Source organism: Rhinoraja longicauda, chromosome 6, assembly GCF_053455715.1.
Source record: "Rhinoraja longicauda isolate Sanriku21f chromosome 6, sRhiLon1.1, whole genome shotgun sequence".
Taxonomy (NCBI): domain Eukaryota; kingdom Metazoa; phylum Chordata; class Chondrichthyes; order Rajiformes; family Arhynchobatidae; genus Rhinoraja; species Rhinoraja longicauda.
Window position 1 is genome coordinate 70,681,753 of NC_135958.1, and position 15,977 is coordinate 70,697,729.

Here is a 15,977-nt window from a genome sequence, read left to right on the forward strand (position 1 = left end):
TATTATTATTATTATTATTATTATTATTATTATAATTAATTGATATTGAGAGGAAACATGACACAAAATGTTGCAAAGACATTTTCCAATTCATTATTAAGTAGATTGCAAATTTTAGGCACAAATTCCATTTAATTATTGCCTTGCTTGCTTGAACTTTGTTACATTGAGGAATTTAAAAAAAAGCTGGAAGGTTATGTCCAGTCACATGTGATTTAAAATCTGGCCAACCACACTTCCTGATCTTGCTGTGTGAACTTATGCTGCGCAGTTGTTTGCTTTCAAAGTGAGTACTGATCTTTCTTTCCAAACTTTAAAAATGTGAAATCCGGACCAAACTCAGATCCTGGATCATATTCAGTAGTTTTCTGAATATGAGGATGTTTTTGAAGTAACTTACTCAGGTTTTTAAAATATTTTTATATTGGTGGGTGGGGGGGGGGGGGAAACTGTAATTTTTCTATGTTAATCATATCATATCATCATATCATATATATACAGCCGGAAACAGGCCTTTTCGGCCCACCAAGTCCGTGCCGCCCAGCGATCCCCGCACATTAACACTATCCTACACCCACTAGGGACAATTTTTACATTTACCCAGCCAATTTACCTACATACCTGCACGTCTTTGGAGTGTGGGAGGAAACCGAAGATGTATAATTTTAGTGAAACTTTGCATTTTCAAAAGTTTTTCCACTTGATTATTGCAACTGTTAAAGGTAATGAAAGCTTGCATTTTACTGTTTACTTTTGTTTTATGTGTTGCTTGCAAGGCCAGTATTTATTACCCGTCCCAAATAGCACACGGTGAGCCAAATCCTTGTGCGTTTACAGCCCTGATGACATTGAAACGCTAAGCATTGATAGTCAAAATTTAGAACCAGTAAAAATGAAGCAACAAAAATGTGTTTTTTAAAGTCGGGATGTTGTGTGACTTGGAAGAGAGCTGGTAAATAATGATGTTCCTGTAAGTCTTCTTGCTTGCCCTTCCTTGGTTAGAGATAACAGACTTGGGAAAGGAATAGCATAGATGATTGACTGCAGCGCATTTAATGCACTGGCCCTGGAGGTGAAGTGTGAAAAGCATAGAAAAAGGGGCTCTTATGGCGAGTCCGAAACTTGTTGGTTGTAGAAGAAGTTTATTGCAGCCGCAATCTTCGAATACAGAGTTAAACAACAAGGTAAAGGACAACCATTACAAACTTACTGTCTTCCTTGAAGACTTCGCCGAACTGACTAAATCGGGCGCCAAACGCGCACATGACATCGCTGGCCAATCAGCGATGTCGCTCCCTGGACCAATCCCCATGGTCGCGTTCCCACGTGACCTCGCTGGCCAATCCGAGGGTTCGACGACCTGGACCATTCTCTATGGTCGCTACATGACCCCCCCCAGAACCCGAGGTGCGGAACCTAGCAGGGAGCCGGATTTCGCGACCATAACGAGTACGGAGAGGGACAGCCTGAACCACAGGAGCCGGGGGTTCCGGACTTGGCGGAACAGCCGGAACGGAGGGTCCTGGAGGAACTACCGGAACGGGGGGTCCTGGAGGAGCTGCCGGAACGGGGGGTCCTGGAGGAGCTGCCGGAACGGGGGGTCCTGGAGGGACTGTCTGAACGGGGGGTCCTGGACTGAGCGGAACTAACGGAGGACGGCCTCTCCTAGGGGTTTGACCGACCAGGACTGGTTGATCCGGATCCAAATGGGCAGGTTTCAGCCGGGACACCGAGACGAGCTCACTCTTGCCGCCCATGTCTAAGGTGAAGGTAGCCGTTCCCTTACGCACAACCCGGAACGGCCCTTGATAGACCCTCTGCAACGGGGCGCGATGGGAATCTTTTCGCAGAAAAACGAACTCACAGTCCTTCAGGGAAGGCGGTTCATGTACCATGGGACACCCATGACGTGAAGTCGGAACTGGAGCCAGGGAGCCCACCCGTTCCCGGAGAGACGCTAACACTGATGGGACTGTAGGCAGCTGGTCTGAAGGGTCCGGAAACAGATCTCCGGGTACTCGAAGTGTCGAGCCATATACTAGCTCTGCGGACGATGCACCGAGATCTAGCTTGGGAGCAGTCCGGATGCCCAACAGAACCCAAGGGAGCTGGTCTACCCAGTCCGGGCCTTCAAGCCTTGCACTGAGGGACGCCTTAAGTTGGCGGTGGAACCTTTCTACGAGTCCATTTGCCTGGGGGTGATACGCAGTCGTGGGTTGTAACTTGGACCCGTACAGTTCTGCAAGCGCGGCCCAGAGGGACGAAGTGAACTGTGGCCCTCTGTCAGTGGTAATAACTGCCGGAACCCCGAAACGAGCTACCCAATGAAGGGCCAAAGTCCTAGCACAAGACGCTGACGAAATATCAAACAATGGGAAAGCCTCTGGCCACCGGGTGAACCGATCCACCACCGTGAGAGGTGGGTGTAGCCCCGGGAGGAAGGCAAGGCCCGACCAAATCCACGTGGATGTGGAAAAAACGAACAGCCGGGACCTCGAAATCCTGCACGGGGGGCTGGACGTGGCGCTGGACTTTAGCGGTCTGACAGGGCACGCAAGAACGTGCCCACCCCGCTACCTGTTTCCGTAGGCCATGCCAGACAAACCTCGCTGCTACCAAGGCAGAGGTGGAGCGGATGGACGGGTGCGCCAGCCCATGAATGGCATCGAAAACCCGGCGCTGAAGGGAGGGCGGTACTACCGGCCTGGGACGGGGAAGAGAAACATCGCACCAGACTTTTGTGCCCGCCGACCCACAAGCTACCTGGGCCAACTTCAATCCCGAAGTGGTGGACCGGTAAGCCGAAACGGTATCCGCCAGAAGCTGTGCCTCCGCAAGCTCCTGGGGATCCACTTCGCAGTCCACCGCCGAAATAGGGGAAAAAGCAGGTCTAGACAGGGCGTCAGCAACGGCATTAAGCTTACCCGCGACATGACGGACATCGGTGGTAAATTCGGAGATAGCAGTCAGGTGCCGCTGCTGGCGGGCCGACCATGGGTCAGACAATTTCAAAAAAGCAAATGTTAATGGTTTGTGGTCCGTAAAGGCCACAAATGGGCGGCCCTCGAGGAAGTACCTGAAATGACAAACAGCTAAATAGAGAGCCAGAAGCTCTCGGTCAAATGCGCTATACTTCAGCTCGGCCGAATTTAGTTGCCGGCTGAAAAACGCTAAAGGCTGCCAACGGCCACCGACCTGCTGCTCCAGAACCCCGCCCACCGCCACGTCAGAGGCGTCAACCGTCAGGGCCATGGGGGCGGAGGGGCTCGGATGGACCAACATGGTGGCTTCTGCCAAGGCTGCCTTAGCTGCTGTAAAAGCCGACTCTGCGGCCGGGGACCATATCAACTCTACCGGATTCCCTGCCAGGCATTGGAAAAGTGGGCGCATGACTCGCGCAGCTGCCGGAACGAACCTATGGTAGAAATTAACCATGCCTACGAACTCCTGTAGCCCTTTTACTGTGGTGGGCCTGGGAAATGCCCGGATAGCCTCCACCTTCTCAGGCAAAGGGGAGGCGCCGGCAGGGGTAATTCTGTGCCCTAGAAAATCAAGAGCAGGAAGGCCGAATTGACATTTGGAGGGTTGGATTATGAGCCCGTGGTCTTGGAGCCGCTGGAACACGGTCCGCAAATGGGCCTGGTGTTCCTGCACGGAGGGGCTGGCGACCAGGATGTCGTCTAAATAAATAAACACAAACGGTAAACCCCGGCCCACGTGGTCCATCAGCCGCTGGAAAGCCTGTGCCGCGTTCTTTAAACCGAAAGGCATACGCAACCATTCAAACAACCCGAACGGAGTAATTGTTGCAGTTTTCTGTATGTCCTCCGGTCGCACCGGAATCTGATGGTATCCTCGCACCAAATCGATTTTGGAAAACACCACCGCTCCTTCCAGCCCAGATGAAAAATCCTGTAGGTGCGGTATGGGGTAGCGATCAGCCGTGGTGACAGCATTGAGACGCCGATAATCGCCACATGGTCTCCACCCCCCAGATGCCTTGGAGACCATATGTAACGGCGAGGCCCACGGGCTGTCAGACTGACGGACAATTCCCATTTCCTCCATTTTCCTGAACTCCGCCCTTGCCACCACCAGTTTGTCTGGCGGTAGTCTCCTGGCCCGAGCGAAAACGGGAGGGCCTTCGGTGCGGATGTGATGGACCACACCGTGCTTAGCCGAAGGCGTGTCAAAACGTTGGACGAGCAGCTCCGGAAACTCTGCCAGAATCGCAGCATACGAGTCGGGGGCCGCGACGACGGCCTGGACAGTAGGGCTGGGCGAGGAGGCGATTGTCGGAGCGACGTGCTCATCTTCGGCGGAGGGTCGGAGGTCGTTACCGCGGACATCAGGAACCAGTGAAAAAGCCCAGAGAAAATCTGCCCCCAGGATCGCTTGTTTGACGTCGGCTATGATGAATGGCCATTCGTACGTGCGGAGGCCTAACACAAGGGACATCTTCCGTGTACCGAAAGTGCGAATGGGGCTGCCATTAACCGCGATGAGGGTGGGACCTGTCTTACCCGATCTGGTTTCGAGGTCGGTCGGCGGCACTATGCTGACGATGGCTCCCGTGTCTACCAAAAATTCTGTGTCCGTGAATCGATCATGGACATAGAGGCGCCGGTTCTGGCCAATCGTAACTGCCCCTATGTACGATCGGCCGAGGCATTTCCCGCGAAGGTACAAGGCAAACGGCAGTTGTGGGATTCATTACCCCATCGTAGGTGATAATAGCACCAGCCGCGCTTGTGCGGATCTTTTTGGCGGGCTTTCGGAGAATTGGCGGGAGACGTGGCGCCATCTTGCCATCGCTGTGGCGTGGTCACTGATGTCGAGACTTTGTTGATCGAACCACTTGCCTTGTTTTTTGCCGCTATGAGCGCGTCCGCTTTCGCTGCATATGCTTCGGGGTCCTTAAAAGAACAATCCGTGAGCAGCAGTCGGACATCCTCGGGAAGTTTCTCGCGGAATGCCTGTTCGAACATAGGGCAATCCGTATGCTCACCGGCTAGCATCATCATTTCGGCCATGAGGACGGAAGGCAGTTGGTCTCCAAGGTCTGGTAGGTGCAGAAGTTTTGCCGCACCACCATGCTTATTAAACCCGAAGGTTCGCAGTAATACTTTCTTCATGGCCTCGTACTTGTTTTCCGCAGGTGGATCCACGATGAACCGCATCACGCGCTTGGTTGTGTCCGGCGATAGAGCGCTGACGAGGTAGAAGTACTTCGTGGATTCGTCCGACACCTTCTTTATATGAAATTGAGCCTCGGTGTGGATAAACCAAGCTTGCGGTGGGTGCGTCCAAAACCACGGAAGATGAACGCTTCCGGCGCTTAACTCCGGTGTGCCCTGCTCGGTCATCGTCAACGAGGCGTCGGGTTCCTGCTCAGTCGGTGATCGTCCAGATCACGTCGGGGTCACCAATATGGCGAGTCCGAAACTTGTTGGTTGTAGAAGAAGTTTATTGCAGCCGCAATCTTCGAATACAGAGTTAAACAACAAGGTAAAGGACAACCATTACAAACTTACTGTCTTCCTTGAAGACTTCGCCGAACTGACTAAATCGGGCGCCAAACGCGCACATGACATCGCTGGCCAATCAGCGATGTCGCTCCCTGGACCAATCCCCATGGTCGCGTTCCCACGTGACCTCGCTGGCCAATCCGAGGGTTCGACGACCTGGACCATTCTCTATGGTCGCTACACTCTTAGTTTTTGCGTTTTACACATAGATTTTTCATAATAAATGGGGGATTCAGGTGAAAGATTTGTATGTGTTATTCACTTTGATATATTGTGAGTTTTTTTTAACCTCAGTCACACACCAAATAAATTCACATGTGTCACAAGTTTGTTTATAAGATAGGAAGTGGTTTGGCCAATTGAGTGCATACCAGCATTCAGAGCAATTGCATTAATCCCATTCCCCCATATATTTTCCAGCAACCTTTGCTCTCACACATGCCCATGTTAACGTATGAGTTAATGTATGAGGAATGTTTGATAGAAAGTGAAAGAGAACAGAGTGCAGAACATAGTGTTAGGGCTACAGAGAAAGTGCAGAAAAAAGTGCAAGGGCTGCAGTGAGATAGATTAGGAGATCAGGAATACATCCGTAGCTTATGAAAGGTCCGTTCAAGAGTCTGATAACTGCGGGACGTGGACAGGGAAAGGGAAGGGAGCTGTTGGCGAATCTGGTGGTACTTGCTTTCAAGCTTTGTATCTTGTGTCTTCTGGGACAGGGGAGAAGAGGCATTGATCACTATCATACTGATGCCACAGAAAAGCTAGATGACATGCCTTAATGACTACTGCCCGATGGCTCTGACATCCAACATCATGAAATGCTTTGGCAGATTGATCACGGAGCATATCATCTTCGACCTCTGAGACAACCTTGGCCCACTACAACATAGGTGACGGTTCCGGTCAGGACCCTTTTCCAAACGGAGTGTAGGAGGAGAGGGGGGGGGGGGTTGCTGGAAGAAAGGAGGGGCAGAACAATCCAGGCAAGTGATAGCTTGATATACAGATAGGGTCTTTTTTTTAATAGATTTTTTTGTTTTTTAGATTTTAGAGATACAGCGCGGAAACAGTCCATTCGGCCCACCGAGTCCACGCCGCCCAGTGATCCCCGCACATTAACACTATCCTACACACACTAGGGACAATTTTTACATTTACCCAGTCAATTAACCTACATACCTGTACATCTTTGGAGTGTGGGAGGAAACCAAAGATCTCGGAGAAAACCCACGCAGGTCACGGGGAGAACATACAAACTCCGTACAGACGGCGCCTGTAGTCAGGATCGAACCTGAGTCTCCGGCGCTGCATTCGCTGTAAGGCAGCAACTCTACCGCTGCGCCACCGTGCTGCCTATAGACCGATGGTTGGACAAAGACCAGAGATGAAAAGACAAAAGGTGTGAAGCCTACTGGCTCCTACAGCCATCTTGGTCACTTTGCCCCACCTGCCTCCTGTAACTCTTCCATTCCCTCCATTCCTCTGTCTCCATTGTATTTGCTTGAATGATGAGTCTTTCCGACATATGCTATGGAAATGTCTTCCTTTTGCCTGAACTGTCGCTTCCTCTCTATTGTCGTTAGCGAAGTCCTTGACCACGTCTCAAACACTCCTCATGCCTCTGTTCTTGCACCCTCTCATCTGAGATAGAATAAGCTGAGAGTTCTCTTGGTTGTCATTTCCACCCCACCAGCCACCACATTCTGACATATCTTCCCTTCTTTTCCTTTTTAAGCCTTCTGTTCCCTTTGTGACTTCATGCTCTATTCCATTCCCACTAACCAACCCTTTCTTATTAACAATTTCCCAAGCATCCACAGGTAATGCAATACATTCCTAATGTCCAGGAACCAAATCAGTTATCCCAGGTGAAGCAGCGATTCTTAGAACATCATCACTGGAACAGGCCTTCTGCAGAATACCTCCTTTCCGTTCACTATGGTGACCTTGAACAGTCAGAACCTAATTCTCCCACTCCCATTTGGACCTGTGTCTAGTCTAAATTGCTCCAATAAAGCCCAACCCAAGTGCAAGGAGCAGCACCTTATCTTCTGATTAGAAATGCTACAGTCCAAATTCAACAATTTCAGATAACCATATTTTCAGATACATGTAATGAAACTAACCAGTCTTGTATTTATCATAATTTAGCTAATATCCTCTAATCCAGGCATAATTCTGGGAAGTCTCCTCTGCACATTTTCCAAAACCTCCACATCCTTACTGTATCCTTCCTTACTGGCAACCAGATTGCACGCAATACTCCAAATTTGGTGTAACAAATTCCGATAAAGCTGCATCATGACTTCCTGGCTCTTACACTCAATGTTTTGACAAATGAAGGCATGCATACCATATGCCTTCTTCACCACTCTATCTACTTGTGTTGTTACTTTCGGGAAGTTATGGATTTGGACTCTAAGGTCCATCTGTAAATCAATGCAGCTTCTTTTGTTCCATATTGTTTCCCTAATTGCCCTCATTTATTTACTAACTAGACAGTTCGAAAATTAATGGGTCACATCTGGACAATCGGGGCTCCACCCTATCACAGATATTCCTTTTGTTGTCTCCATCCCTCCATTTCTCTACAACTGAGAAAACACTTGCTTTCTCGCTGTTCTGATAACTGAAATGTTAACCCTATTCCTTTCTTTACAGAATGCTGCTTAGCCTGCTGAATATCTAGCACTTTGCTTACATTTTTAGTATCCTCATTGCTGTACAGAAAATCTGGATCATTGAAAAATTCTGCCTTTCCAGTAAGATATTAAACTGAGTATACTTTGTTCTTTGATTAAAAAGATTCAGTAGCATTATACAAAGAAAACAGGGCCATTTTATTGGTGTCGAGATCAACAGTTACCGCAAAAATGCTACTGAAATGAAAGATCATTGCTTATGTTTCTAGATGATGTCTGAAAAGACTTTAGTGCCTCAAATTAATTTTGAAATGTTGTCAAAATGCGCTAATTAGTAATTAGCTTTGCAGAGTACATGTGTTCAGTCTGTAACAGTGATCTGAACTTCTAGTTGCCTGCCCTTTTAATTCTCCATCCCACTTGTACTATTACCTATCTGCTGGTGGCATCCTGCTTTGTTATAATGAGGTCCATAAGAAGCTTGACAAATAATACCTCAGCTTCTATCTGGGGAAGTTGCAACCTTTCACATTCAATATAGAATTCTCCAACGTTTGGTAACTATCTCAGAATTAGCCAATTCTGCCTGTCTTCATTTTGGCATGTTTTTTTTCTTTTTCTGTCGATAAAGTGTAGACTGCTGAGCTTGGATTAAAGCCTTGCTATTAACAACATCTTACACAGACAAGTAAGAAAACATTATTTAAACTGCTGTGGCGCGTCGGTAGAGGCCCGAAATAAAGGCAAGGAGCCGGGTATTTTGGGGGCGTTATGGTTTATTACACGGTTATCAGACGGGTCGAGTCTGCCGGAATGGCTTCGCGCCCAAAACCTTGTCCTTGTATATGTAGTACCGGACCGCCCCCCTGGACTGGTCCATTTCCGTGCCGAGGGGTCGGTAGTGGTATGGCCCGACCCTTGGGAGCCGCCACACTACCATTTTAACTAGTACATTTACTTATTTGGACTTGCTCCAAGAGAGATCATTCTATCTATCCATCCCTCTGCTACTGTAAACTAACGTGTTTTTTCCTCTTTCCCATTTCTTACGAAGGGTCTCTGATTTGAAACTGTTTCTCTTTCCACCACAAACTGCCTGGCCAGCTAACGTTTTCCAGTGCTTTTTTTCATTTAAAATTTTTAGAATTTGCAGTTCCTTCATTTTAATTTATGAATGTACAATTGTTCATTATAAATACTAATAAATACTTGAAATATGAGGGAAGTTTGCTTTTAAAATTAATTTTATTGGAAAATTACAGCATATGAAGCATTTGAAACTTTATACGAACTACATATAAGTTACGAGGACCGAACAAATTGAAGGTTAGGAAGCACGAGTTACAGTGAGCAAAACGGAACATGAATAAATAAAATGTTGAATTTGATTCTGCCAATATTTTAAAACTATTAAAAATGTTTAAAAGATCAGCAGCAGCACCTTTAGTTAACCCAAATTGCATCCTTCAGATTTTTGATTACCCATATTTGTTCAGTCCTAATAACTTGCATCAAGAATCATATGCATCCCTGTGCAACATAATTTCACCTGAATGTTTTCATCAAACACTTTGATATATAGATAACTCAAATGAAATACCGAGCACATTAAATAGACCATTCAGGGTATAAACGGCTGTATCAAAAGTGGAGTGCAAGAGGTGTCGAACAATCATTAAACCAATAACATGTATTCTATCTGATATTTCACCCAATGTGCAAATAGACATTAGCACTCTGTCTGCAAAATGCCACATGAATAGACTTTGGATTTTGGCATATCAACTGTCTTTTCTGTTTGAATGATCGTTAAATGTAGAATAGGAAAATCTGTAATAATTTCTCAATGAGTCAGCTCCCATGTGTTGTACTTTTAAGGCCCAAGCTAACATAATTTTGTTACTTCTACCAACAATAAACTCATTCAACTATCAGAAACCTATCAGACGTAGAGGCAAATGTTGATGATAAATTGGGTTATTTGTGTTAGTCATATTGTGGGATCAAGAACGTGATAGTTTTTCTGCATATTTTGTGCCTCGGTTGTCCTTTCACGGGAAATTCAGCATAATTGCTCATTGTGTTTTTATTCATCTTAGAGTATGCCTAAGTGTGGGTGCTTTGTTTTTAGGTACTTGTTAAGAAAAATAGTACATTTGGATGAAAGTCAATTTTGATTTGGTTATAAATATTGAATTTTAACATAGAGATGCACAAATTTAAAGTTGTTCCTCAGCAGAATGAGAAATGAGTCAACAGATTTTGGCATGGTTCCTATATTTCTCCAGTGTCCAAAGTAATCCTTCGATAAATCTGACGCCTTCCAGAGGGCCGCTGAGAAGCCGAGGCCGGAGCCCGGGCCTCGCGAGTCGACAAAGCCTACAGCCAATGGTCCCTGGGTCTGTGTCACCTTCACTTTTTTGGTCCCCAGAAAATCATCCCATAGCTGGATGTTAATCATTTGAAATTGACCAAATCCTCAGTGGCCATTTAAACCCCTTCAGTGTGCCCCTTCAGGTCAAGTGTGCACCTGTTTAAATGAGGCTCTCATAATATTATTTCATGTTAGATTGTTTGATGATGAATACAGGTGAATGTTCAGCTCCATAGTTTGTTATTACAGAGTAGAATATTTAGCAAGCTCTTGCTTTATGATTGCAAGTTTCTTTTTATGTCTGTTGATCAACAAAACACCTACTTCTCTGTGGATAAAGCCTCTGCAGCATTAGTGTCTAATGGAAGCAATATTTTGGGTAAAGGATAAAAGAAGGATGGAATGAATACAATGTCCAGTTTTTGTAGCTAAAAAAAATCCCACCTAACATAACTGTAAACAGAAGAGATAGATTGACAACAGAAGTTTCGGAACAGTTTATTTTTCAAGTATCAGGGATTTCTTGCATCCAGAACAGGAGTGTGAGGAGTTTTGGAAGTGTGCTCCAAATATCTTAGTCACATTTAAGCTTTAGATTTAATGGGTTTTTTTTCTAGTGAGCTAAGCATTTTAACTGTAAAATTGAGAACTAAATGGAGAATGAAGAGTCTGCAGCTGTCAGCTTACTTTTTGGCATCTCATTTCAAATCCCTGTGACACTTGATGATTCTTATGATTGCTAATGATTAAAATGACACTTTGCTGATGTCACATCAGTTCTAATGAATGAAGTTTTTTTAATATCTTCAAACCTCTGGTGTTCTTTCCAATACAACCACCAAGATTTTACGGGTCATAAATTATTTTCCAGAATTATTATGAAATGGTAATTTTTTCCCTCAATTAAGATAAAATACTAAATTTTTACAATGTGGTCCATCCTGTAACTTAAATAAAGAAAAAGCAATAAACTTGGGTAAGTTGAATTGGTTAACATTCTTAAATCTCAAAGCCACTTTTTAAACTAGATCATTTGATAGCTTGTATTAGGTATTAATTATTAGGCCAGTGTATTAAGTGTCTTTGCACTTCATTCTATTTGAAAGAACATCTTCTATAAAGATAATACCAATTGGGACTGCAAAACATATATCATAAAATTCTAGGGAAAAAAACTGCAGATGCTGGTTTAAATCGAAGGTAGACACAAAATGCTGGAGTAACTCAGCAGGTCAGGCAGCATCTCTGGAGTGAAGGAATGGGTGATGTTTCGGGTCGAGACCCTTTATCATAAAATTCTGATCAAAATGACTGCTTACAATGATTTCAATGAGACATTTGCAATGTGATCCAAGCAAACCTAAATCCTTTTCAAGTATTTATTTGTATTCCTTTTTGTAATTTTCTGCAATTTGGTTTATCAGAACGCGAGTCGATATCTATGAAATGGCAAATATTAAACTTTGTTTCTTGCGATATTTATAAAATGAATAGTAATTTGTTGGATTGAGAATAAAGAACGTCTGGGATTAAACAAGGCCAAGTTGAGGAAGTTGGCAGGATAGGTAAGGGATACCCTTACCAGGAATCATGCATTCCATTATGGTGGTGTATGACTATGTTTTCATGCGAGGCTTTGAAATTGATCCTGTAAACTTTCTGATTTCTTCAGGTCTGTTTGTAAGAACTCTTCAGGCACATCCTGGACAATGTTGATATTTTGTTTTAATTCCACTTGCTTATCAGTTTCCAGAGGTTGCTTCTGACATGACCATTTTTTAGATGGCTGAACTAATGCAAGAAAGAATGCACCCAAACTCATACCAATGCCACAGAATAAGAAAGCAGATCCATAATTCTGATCTGTTACATCCACAAGCCAACCTGAAAAGACAAAAAAAATCTAATTGTAAACCTTTACACGTATAATACTTTTCCAATACTTTAGATGATATTTCAGATATAAAAATATAGATATGTCCTATTAAAATTTAGAGCAGTAAATCTTGTGCTGAAATTGCTTTATATTTCAATTGAAAAGCAGAGCCATCATCTAAAGGTTCAACTGCATTACACTGAAATTTCAGGTTCAAATTTAAAGCCATGAAGGCAGATTATGATGAAAATTTAATGAAATGACATAAATACAATGCCAAATAAAGACTTTAATTTTCCTACAGATCTCTGTACACTGAATAAATTTGACATGCATCAATTTAAAAGGGAATGCAAGAAAACTGCAAGAAATATCTGAATTCCATTTCCATACAGGTATTCTTTTAATTATAAACATTATGATTTTTTAGTGTAGGAAAATAACTGCAGATGCTGGAACAAATCGAAGGTATCACAAAATGCTGGAGTAACTCAGCAGGTCAGGCAGCATCTCAGGAGAGAACGTAACCCATTCCTTCTCTCCTGAGATGCTGCCTGACCTGCTGAGTTACTCCAGCATTTTGTGATACCTTATGAATTTTTGGAGTATATCTCTTTGATTTTAGATTTTAGAAACTTTTTTGCTATAACAGATAACACACTACTCTCTGGGCATAGAAATACATAGTATCAAAATTCATACCATCTATTTTCCCTAGTCTTTATTTTACAGCATTAAATTGAGGAATGGCTGAAAATAAAACAAAAATGTCTTGGTTCTTGTTAGGAAGTCTAACTATTGAGTCTAGCTAATGTGCGAATAATCTATAAATCTATGGATTTATTGGGAAATAAAAATATTGGAATTCTTTTTAATGATATTGTTAATCATAAATTCAATTACTCGAAGCAATATCTAAAAAATGGTTCTGAGACTTAGAGTCCCTCATTGAAATTTTTGATCACTGAGATACTAATTTGTCATTGAAGTTTAGATGTTTGCCATCATATGTTACCAACTTTCTGCAGGAGAGAATTTCCATTTGACTTCCAAATATCAGTTAATGCATAGGGGCACAGTAACCAGTAAAATTCAGCTGCCTCACAGCTCCAGTGTTCTAGCTTTGACTCTGACCTTTGCTGTCTATGTGGAATTTACACATTTTCTCTGTGAATGACAGATGCCAGATGCTCTGGCTTTCTCCCATATCTCAAGAACATGCCAGTTGGGTTAATTGACCGCTTTAAATTTTCCTTAGTGACTGATGGAAGAATTGGTGGGAGGAAAGATGTAATGACGAGGGAGAGACTAGGTTGTAGGAAACCAAGTCAGGTAATGTGATCGCTTAGAGATTCATCATAGACTTGATCAGCCAAATAACACTTTTTTATAAATTGAGATGCTTGAAGAGCCAATGGATAGTTAGTTTGTCTAACATTCAAAAATTGGAAATCAACTTCTGGTCGGCTGGTTCGTTAGCAAACAAACTCAAACTTCATTAGCACTGATTCCAGTAATGTGCAGTTAAAAGTAATAGTTTCACATTTGCAGTTCATGCTGGAGTTTAATAACCGGTCCGCATTATACAGTTTGCAAAGCATGCTTCACAAGATTCAGTTTTGAAAATAAGGTGGACATGGTTAATCAAATGTTACTGGATCTGTAAACTTCAAACTTGCATTGTCCTTTTTGTTGTAAGGACAACTCTACGTTGTTTTCTGATATGTGCACCATAATGTTATCCCAAATAGCCTTTTCATTGAATTATATTCCATGCAGCCTTGTATCACTTTTAGTATTGTTTTTAACCTGTTATACAATGGCGATGACAAAAAATTACAAATACCTCCAATTGGTGGACCAGCAAGTCCTGAAAAGCTCTGTATGAAGATGTAAATTCCAACAGCAGATGATATCTTCTCAACTCCAACCACATCATCCTCTGCCAACATGGGAATGTGGGAAGAAGCCACAGTACCAAATAAAAATCCATATAACATGCTGCATGTCACAAGGCTCCAGAATCCTTTTATCAATGGAAAGCATAACAGTACTATACTCAGTAGGCTCACACAAATCAGTTCTATGTAAATCTTCCGTATGGGTTGTTTGTTTAGGACCCAGCCTACTGACAGTCTGCCAAACACCTCCATAATTGCCATTGCTGATAGCATGTATGCTGCCCATTCATTGATACCCAGCCTAATGCTAAGGGGAATGACGTAGAGTTGAGGTGCAAAGAATCCCAAAGTGCCAAATAGTCCAAAAAGTGCATAAAAGATAAAGCTTTTGTTTTTTAGAATAGAAATATCAAGCAACTTTGGTTGATGCTGTGGTTTTTGTTTCTTGCTTGAAAGCATCTTAAGATTTTCTTTGCGAATATCATTTGTTTTACATTTCTTGCTATTATCTAAATGATCACATGAGGTAGATAAAGATTCCACTCCTGAATCTACGGAAATACGAGTTTCTTCATTCTCCAGCATGTACTTTGTTTCTATAACCACATCCACTGGTACTTCTTCTGTTCTTCGGATAACGATTGGGCGAAGTAGTGTTCCACAAACAATGATGTTTAGCTGCAATGCACCAATGATGAGGAGACAGTTTTTCCACCCAAGATGGTTCTTCAGTAATGTGAAAGCTGGAGAATAGAATATTATGATGATTTATTATAAAATGCACTTGAATACAGGAACAGTGGGCCATTAATCCCCTCAATCCACATCTGCCACTCAAGTAGATCAAGGTTTATTGTATCTGTGCTGTTTTCATTTCCCTAGGTATTCTACTTTTCAACAATCATTTCTTAAATTAAGGTTCTCATATAAAGTACAGTATGCTAGACATCCAATTTCTTTGACCCATTTGTGATCTATTGTATACAAATATGGGGCTGTCAATCACCATAATTGTGCTCATTAACATTAACATGAGAAAAATTTAAAAATGTACAGTTTATTCTTTTTTTGCTGGTGGATAACGTGAAGGACAAAGGGAGATCTAGGAAACACTGCTGTAAAAAGTTTGATTCTTTGGATTATGAGGAGTGAAATCGGCTGCAGCTTGCTTGGTTACTTGCTTTCAATTTTTTTCCATGCACCAAGGCCACGTCTCAAACCTGCTAGCTGCCAAGGGAATCTACCGTCATTAAAATCAGCAAAGGAATCAGTAATCTTGACTGAAAGAAACCATAATTACATATGCATTGATGAAGATAGCTGCAGAGAGTTCACAAACCTTGTATAACAAGGGTAACAGAGCAAACAAATTTTGAAAGAGATAAATGACAAAGATGATTGCCAATGGCAGGATGAAAGAAACCAAGGATGTGCAAGAAAGTAGAATAGGTGAGACAAAGGGCTGGTTAGAAATTACAGAAATGAAGGGTTAAACACATACAGGATTTGAACATGGCTTTTAAATGACACCGCAGGAACATTAGAGATTCCAAAGGCGGTGTTTTTCAAGAAACCATTCAGAAATACTGGTATTCTATTGCTTCTTTGTTTTGTATTCCTTTGATTAGAGGATTCTATCAACCACATCAAATC

General features: G+C 43.2%; 2 protein-coding genes across 6 annotated transcripts in view; one reads left to right on the forward strand and one right to left on the reverse strand.

The window, feature by feature from the left end:
- Window positions 1–256: 256 nt before the first annotated feature.
- arsg (arylsulfatase G) overlaps window positions 257–15,977 on the forward strand; it is a 137,599-nt gene continuing 121,878 nt past the window's right edge. Inside the window, exon 1 of one of the 3 annotated variants that reach the window (XM_078401305.1) lies at window positions 257–286. The gene's annotated coding sequence lies outside the window, so the exon portion shown is untranslated. Of the gene's footprint in view, window positions 287–364; window positions 405–12,733; window positions 12,819–15,977 lie in introns of those variants that run through there. The other 2 variants (XM_078401310.1, XM_078401307.1) reach the window with 2 other exon arrangements.
- Window positions 9,403–15,977, reverse strand: part of LOC144594584 (monocarboxylate transporter 7-like) — a 41,001-nt gene continuing 34,426 nt past the window's right edge. For all 3 annotated transcript variants that reach the window (XM_078401312.1, XM_078401314.1, XM_078401313.1), the window contains 2 exons: window positions 14,270–15,067; window positions 9,403–12,431 (listed from right to left, as the gene is read on the reverse strand). In XM_078401312.1, the coding sequence (XP_078257438.1) occupies window positions 12,172–12,431; window positions 14,270–15,067 (1,058 nt within the window). In that variant the 3' untranslated portion in view covers window positions 9,403–12,171. The remainder of the gene's footprint in view (window positions 12,432–14,269; window positions 15,068–15,977) is intronic.